At 37.9% G+C, this 8,285-nt stretch overlaps 1 protein-coding gene across 2 annotated transcripts in view; it reads left to right on the top strand.

Moving 5' to 3' along the window:
• The first annotated feature begins 528 nt into the window (after positions 1-528).
• The window catches only part of LOC115217417, a 98,983-nt gene continuing 91,226 nt past the window's right edge, over positions 529-8,285 (top strand). For both annotated transcript variants that reach the window (XM_029787110.2, XM_029787109.2), the window contains exon 1: positions 529-1,329. In XM_029787110.2, coding sequence (XP_029642970.1) covers positions 1,143-1,329 — 187 coding nt within the window. In that variant the 5' untranslated portion in view covers positions 529-1,142. The remainder of the gene's footprint in view (positions 1,330-8,285) is intronic.

The following is an 8,285-nucleotide window of genomic DNA, read 5'->3' as shown; positions in this document are numbered from 1 at the left end:
ATACATACATATATACACACACACATATTTACTTATATGCCTTTTATTTAAACTTTTATTCATTTAGTTGGTGGTCGCTCCTCCTCTCCTCTCCTCTTCCCTTCACCCATTCTCCCCTTCATGTTTACCTGCCTGCTTACCTGCCTGCCTTGCCTACCTACCTACCTGTGTGTCCGTCTGCCTGTCTGCCCATTCAGCCATGCAAGTCAGTTTGACGACATTACATTCGGAAGATGGGACTTTTTGAAGCCTTTTCTTTTTTTCACCTTCTCTACCGCAAACACGCACACACACAACCGTCTCGGTGTTACTCTCTCTTCTCGCTCTTTCTCGCTGCCACTCCGGATCACCTGTCCCGCCTGATCTGTACATACATATATATTTAATGGAATGTATATAAACATACAATAACATACTATATACGCTTGTGTTGTGTGTGCGTGTGTGCGTTCATATATATATATATATATAGCTATCTATATCTATCTATCTCTATATATAGATATAGATATATAGATATATAACGTGCTTCATATATCTATATGAACACACCCACCACTGATATATATGTATATATGATCAACACACCCACCACAAATATATATATGTATATATGATCAACGTACATACATTCACTTTTACGGATATGCCTACGAATATGTCAGCGTCAGCATACATGTCTTTCGGAAGGATTATTACAGACACGTTCTCCTAATTAATTTTTCTGTTGTTTTTTTTTAAATTTTATTTTATTTTATTTTATTTATTTTATTATTATTATTACTTTTTTTTTTGTTACGAAGTTTTTTCGTGAGGATAAAATTGGATTTAAAAAGAAAAAAAAAAGGGAAGAAAATAAGCCTGCCATTCGAAATGGAAGAATAACTGTAGTTACTAAACAATCAAAATACACACACATACACACATATATATGTATATATATATATATGCATATAAACAAATACATACATATACACGTTACACATAAATAAACATATAGATACATACACAGGTTACACACTCACACACACAACACACACACACGCACATATACATATATATTATTTATTATTATCATCGGCGATATTTTTGTAAATGCATTTTTTGAAGTTTCACGTATATTTTGGAATTACATACTAAAAATGAAAGTTCATAAACTCAGCCTTGACACCGTCTCCTTGGTAATACTCATCTGTGGGTTGGTGCCAGGAGTTTTGGGGCAGACTGATGATAACCCTAAAGTTATAGCAGCAACATTCTTCATCACTATCCTTTTTGTTTTGGTTCTTGGTGCGATTGTTTGGTGTATTCTGAGAAGATACCAAAGAGGTAAGTCTTATGTTTATTTTATTCTTTTCATCTTTGGCCTTAAAAAAAAATCATTTTTTTTAGTCTCAGCCGAAATTGCGAGGATGATCAGGCTCTTGACTGAAGATTGAAGGCTTTGAATGTCGCGTCCGTGTTTTTGTATCGTCTTCTAAATGTTTTGCGTTCTTGTCCCAGTTTGTATTTTTATACTAACACACGCACACACACACACACACACACCACACACACACACACACACACACATATATATATATATATATATATATATATATATATACTTTTATTCTTTTACTTGTTTCAGTCATTTGACTGCGGCCATGCCGGAGCACTGCCTTTAGTCGGATAAATCGATAAGCCTAGTACTTATTCTATCGGCCTCTTTGGCCGAACCGCTAACCTACGGGAACGTGAACACACCAGCATCGGTTGTCAAGCGATGGTGGATGGGTGGTGCGGGGGACAAACACAAACAACAAACGCATACGTACATATATAAACACGAGAGGCTTCTTTCAGTTTCCGTCTACCAAATCCACTCACAAGGCTTTGGTCGGCCCGTTGCTATAAATAGAAAACACTTGCCCAAGGTGTCATGCAGCGGGGACTGAACCCGGTAATATGTGGTTGGGAAGCAAGCTTCTACCACACAGATCCTCCTATACAAATATAATTATATATATATATGATATATAATAGGAGAGGAGAGAGAGAGGCGAGAGAGAGAGAGAGAGAGAGAAACTTGCTTTCCAACCACATGGTTCCGAGTTCAGGGCCACTGTGAGGCACCATGTAGCTTCGGGCCAATTAAAGCCTTGAGTGGATTTGGTAGAAGGAAACTGAAAGAAGACTGGTGTGTGTGTTTGTGTAAAGAAGACCGTCATGTATATAATATATATACATGTCAAATTGCACCGAGGTCCACTTTGCCTTTCATCCTTTCGGGGTCGATAAATAAAGCACCAGTTTCGCACTGGGGGTCGATGTAATCGACTTAATCCCTTTGTCTGTCCTTGTTTGTCCCCTCTATGTTTAGCCCCTTGTGGGCAATAAAGAAATATATTTATATATACATACACACACACACACATGACGGTCTTCTTTACACACACACACACAACATAGACACAAGCACATGTCTTTGTGTCTGTATTTGTTGTTTGATTCCTACCATTGGTATTGGCGTGCTTACGTCTCCGTAACTTAGCGGTTCGGCAAAAGACACTGACAGAATAAATACTATGGTTTAAAGAAACAAAAAAGTACCTGGGTCGATCCGTTCGACGAAAAGGCTTCAAGACGGTGCCCCAGCATGGTCACAGTCTAATGACCGAAACGAGTAAAAGAGAAACGTATTGATTATTTTAGTCCCTGGATTTCGATTATGCCGCACGAGGAAGGGTTTCGATCGTAGAACGGTTAAGTCGCTCAACTGCTCCCTAGTAATAAGAGAAAAAAAAATAAAAACTCAATTTCTATCTTTCCTCTCTTTTCGTTTTCGGAACTGCTAAGTAACAGGGACGTAAACAAACTGACACCGGTTGCCAAACGGTGAGGGCCAATCACAAAAACGCTCACACACACATACACATACACATACACACGCACGCAGATAGGTTTCTACATAGTTTCTGTTTACCGAATTCGTATTTGCAAAACATTAGCTGGCCCTGAGTTATAGTGGACGGTGCTGTGCAGGGGCAGACTGAAACTGGGTCCATGTGGTTGTGAACTAAATGTCTTAACCACTCACCCATGACGACACCCGTTTATTCTATTTTTGCTATCCAATTTGGATTAATTAGCTTGTTTGCTTTATAATGAATCCTTAATTAAAAACGGGGTCAGAGAAAGAAAAGGGGTTGATGTTGCTTACTCAGTCATGGTCGAACTGGTTTATGACAAAAGGTATTCCAGATGTGACCATCCCGTCTTATTTCCCAGATGTAGTGGTAAGTAGCTTGCTTACCAACCACAAGGTTCTGAGCTCAGTCCCACTGCGTGGCACCTTGGGCAAGTGTCTTCTACTGTAGCTTCGGGCCGACCAAAGCCTTGTGAGTGAATTTGGTTGACGGAAACTGAAAGAAGCCCGTCGTATATATGTATATATATATATGTGTGTGTGTGTGTGTTTGTGTATCTGTGTTTGTCCCCCAACATCGCTTGACATCCGATGCTGGTGTGTTTACGTCCCCGTAACTTAGCAGTTCGGCAAAAGGAGACCGATAGAATAAGTACTAGGCTTACAAAGAATTAGTCCCGGGGTCGATTTCTTCGACAAAAAGCGGTGCTCCAGCATGGCCGCAGTCAAATAACTGAAACAAGTAAAAGAGTAAAGAGTATAGAACAATGTGTCTGATTGTTGTTGTTTTGTAGACTCGTATCAGCCCTGATCCCTGACATTGCAACTTTGACCTCGCGTCTTATTTTCAAAGATATTTTATCTAAGACTATATTATCCAAAATGGTGTTGTTGTTGTTGATGTTATTGTTTAGCCCTTGGTCAGCCATGATCAAACATAACCTATGGCCAGCAACATCCCAACGTTCACACTTCAGTCTCTTGATTTCCTTACTTGTTTCAGTCATTTGACTGTGGCCATACTGGAGCACTGCCTTTAGTTGAGCAAATCGACCCCAGGACTTATTCTTTGTAAGCCTAGTACTTATTTCATCGGTCTCTTTTGCCTAACCGCTAAGTTACGGGGACGTAAACACACTGGCATCGGTTGTGAAGCGATGTTGGTGGGGGACAAACACAGACACACAAACCATACACACACATATATATATAATATATATATCTATATATATAGATAATATTAATATTCATATATACGACGGGCTTCTTTCAGTTTCTCCGTCTACCAGATACACTCACAAGGCTTTGGTCGGCCCGAGGCTATAGTAGAAGACACTTGCCCAAGGTGCCATGCCGTGGGACTGAACCCGGAACCACGTGGCTGGTAAGCAAGCTACTTATCACACAACCACTCATTATCCAATGTGTCCTTCCTTTTGATAAGATCATAAGGTGTGATTCAAAGAAGATTTGGTTGATATCTCTTGCATATCGAGCTACTGGTGCAGAAACCCCCGCCACACACACATAAAAAGGAAATCAACCGACCGATTCGCATATTACAAATACAATCTGTAAGCGAAACAGTAAAATAATGCAAGACTTTTCTCAGGTTTAAAATCTGACATTCTTTTCATTGTCTACATCTACAAAGATAGAGCTTTGTATCTTTGTTAGAAATTAGCTCTTTCTTTAGAGGAGGAATTTAATGATTAAATACATATACATACATATATATATATATAATATATATATATATATATATATATATATATATATATATATATATATATATGTATGTGTATATATATATTTATATATATTATAGGAGATAAATAAACATATATGCATACATAAAACATATATGTACGTACCTACATCTACATGTATATATACATGCAATATATAAATAATTATACGGGAGTACAGACACACAATAAGACGTAGAGAAATTAGAAACGGAAAAAAAAAACACAAAAAACAAGAAACAGAAAACGGGAACCGAAAAAGGAAAAACAGAAACGGAAAACAAATACAGGACGAGCTAGTACACAAGATATGTGATGTGTATGTATGTATGTATGTATATGTATGTCTGTGTGTGTGTGTCGTTGTGTCTGTCCTATCACCGCTTAATAACCGGTACTGGTGTGTTTATGTCCCTATAACTTAGCAGTTTGGCAAAAAAACGATAGAATAAGTAGTAGGCTTTATAAAAAAAATAAGTCTTGGATTCGATTTGTTCGACTAAGACCTTTCAGGACAGTGCTCCGGTATGGCCGCAGTCAAATGAAGGGGATTAGTTGATTAAAAGAAGAGAATTAAAGAAATTAGGATATTTTTTTTTCAAAAAAGTGTTAAAATATTTTTGTATTGTAGAAATACAAATGATTTATTGTACATAAATTTTAACAAAATTTTATGTGGACCCCTTTTGAGGAACTGTTGCCTTAACCACTAAGCCGTACACCTTCACGATTTAAGGGACAAGGCCATCAATTTTGAATGAAGAAGATTGGTTGATTTAATCGAATCTAGTACTTGACAAGTAATTCTTTTTTATCGGCCCTGAATAGATGAAAGATAAAATTTGATCTCTGCTGAATTTGAACTCGGTATGTAAAGATTCGGAACGAATAATACCGAAAGGGATTTTCTTCCCTTCACCCCAAGAAGTTCGAACGATTCTACCAATTCCACCGCCCTTAACGTATCCTCTTCCTTGAAATAATAATATCCTTCTTTAGTTAATTGCCACAGGGACTACGGAGTAAGATACTAGGATAGATTTGCAAAAACGATAGTGGGCGAGTTTACTTAGAATCAATAATGAGAAAAAACATGAATGAACTGCAATGACACCAACAATAGCAACAACAGGGCTGAATGAAAACACGTCAGGGAGCGTTCACTATCTATTAAATACAATTACTAATCAAAAACACCTACGTCTTAAAATGCAAAAGAGCAACAATGGGAGATAACTCTAAACATAGGAAGTTTTTATCCACTAGCTGCAAGGGTAATCTTCGTTGATGGAAGTTTTTGAAGTCACTTTTATTACCCAATCCACCGTATTTGAATTTTGTATGTAGAACGCTCTTGAGGTATCCCTACTTTCAGTCACATTATCGATATTCATAATCAGCGCCATTATGTGTGTGTGGGGTTTTGTATCTCTCTCTCTCTCTCTTCTCTCTCTCTCTCTCTCTCTCTCTCTCTCTCTCTCTCCCTGCTTCTTCTACCTCTCCCCTGTATAATATATATATGCATGCATGTATACTATATATTATATATATATATATATATAAATATATATATATTATTCAACAATCATGAGGAAAACTATTATTTACTCTACGGAATTTATGTAGTCCTGAATAGAACACACGGATTTACCTAGCGAGAAAAGTTACCAGAATCTAGCAACTTATTGTTAGCTCGAGTAGCGTAAAAGGACCGATGTGGTTAGCCGAAACCTGAAACCGAATTAAGAGGAAACACAGTAACCTCCAGGATTATATATCCCTTTAAATTCGTTGTGTGTGTGTGTGCGCGCGCGTGTGTGTGTGTGCGCGCGCGTGTGTCCCACCATCGTTGACAACCGATGCTGGTGTATTTACGTCTCCGTAACTTAGCGGTTCGGCAAAAGAGACCGATAGAATAAGTACTAGGCTTACAAAGAATAAGTCCTGATGTCGATTTGCTCAACTAAAGGCGGTGCTCCAGCATGGCCGCAGTAAAAATGACTGAAACAAATAAAAGAATATATATATATATATATATATATATCTATTTCAAAGAAATTCCAACTCTGTTTTTTATGTTTTATTTATATTCTTTATAATATTAATGTAGAATATAGAATATATAGTATAAATAATATATAGTGTAAAATGAAATGAAGTATTGATGTCTTATTGAATAGATGAAATATTGAATATCAAATATTAAGGGACTAGTATCTTTCTTGCATTAAAGCAGTCTTCAAGGTCCCTGGTTGTAACAGGCGTGTTTCAACTCGGTGTTGTGTGTGTGTGTGTGTGTGCCGATGCAAACAGGAAAACTAGAACTCAAAACATGAGTAGCTTTCTTAATCTTGCCAATTCGGGATAGAATATACTTCACAGAAGAGGTTTAATAACATCGAAACACAATTGCATTTACCAGCAGGTCTTAATCAGCCTTGGCTCTCTATTTTCTCTACTCCGATCTGCATCGATTGTATTGTTTAAAAAGCCAATCAGCTGTTCTTATTGATGTTGTCTACCTTTATTGCTTTCATATATTAAACAGAAGTTGTTTGTATAAGTTCAGCGTTGTGTGGTGTGGTATGGTGTATGCGCGTGTGTGTGTATGTGTGCGTGTGTATGCGTATGCGTGCGTGTGTGCATGTGTATGTGTGCGTACGTGTGTGTGTGTAATGTGGTATATGTATGAGTGTGTATGTGTATGCATGTGTGCGTGCACGTGTGTGTGTGATGCGGTATGTGCGTGTGATGTGATGTGTGTGTATGCATGTGTATGTGTGCATGCGCGTGTGTGTGTGTGATGTGGTATATGTATGAGTGTGTATGCATGTGTGTTTGTGTGTGTGATGTGGTATGTGCGTGTGTGATGTGGTGTGTGTGTGTGTGTGAGTGTTTGCGTTTGTGATGTGGTATGTGAGTGTGTGTATGTGTGTACCCTTATCATGACATCATGTGGAGATTGTAAACGGGTATCACTGCCATACAAGAGATGTTTTTTTTTTTATTTTCCAGTCTTTCGTGAAATATATGTCTGGTCTAGCCACAGAGAAATAATTACCTTGCTTGGAAACAGGTGAGGATTGACGACAGGAAGGGCACCCGGCTGTAGAAAATCTTCCTCAGCAAGCTCCATCTAACCCATGCAAGCATGGAAAAGTGGCCGTTAGACAAGGATAATGATTGCCTTTTCTGTTCCTGTCTGTCTCTATCTCAGCGATCTCCAAGCATTTTTTTTCCTGCACTATAAGACGGTTTCATGACAGACAAATTATATATTATGCACTTTTGTGTTATGTGCGTGATTTCCCGGTCCGTGGGACAACTATTAAAACTTTTGTTTAAATATACAAAGTTATAATCTGACCTAATATCAGTCATTTGTCTGATTATCCATTTATTCTATTATAGACATATCTGCTTCGCCGATGAACCGCCTATAGCCAATCTTCAATAAGTTACTATTAAATGCTCTTTAGTTTGCGGTTCAAGCTGGAGTTAAGGCAGCAAGTCAAACTGATCACTAATTGTATGTAGGTATTACCTAACGTCATCAAGACGTAATATTACCTGAATTCTATAATAATAGATATTATCATGAGGTAGTGAGTTCGATTCTCGACGTGGGT

The sequence above is a fragment of the Octopus sinensis genome, linkage group LG11 (genome assembly GCF_006345805.1).
Source record: "Octopus sinensis linkage group LG11, ASM634580v1, whole genome shotgun sequence".
In the NCBI taxonomy this organism is placed as follows: domain Eukaryota; kingdom Metazoa; phylum Mollusca; class Cephalopoda; order Octopoda; family Octopodidae; genus Octopus; species Octopus sinensis.
Note: the sequence above shows the minus strand (reverse complement) of the source record. Positions and strands in the feature narration are given on the sequence as shown.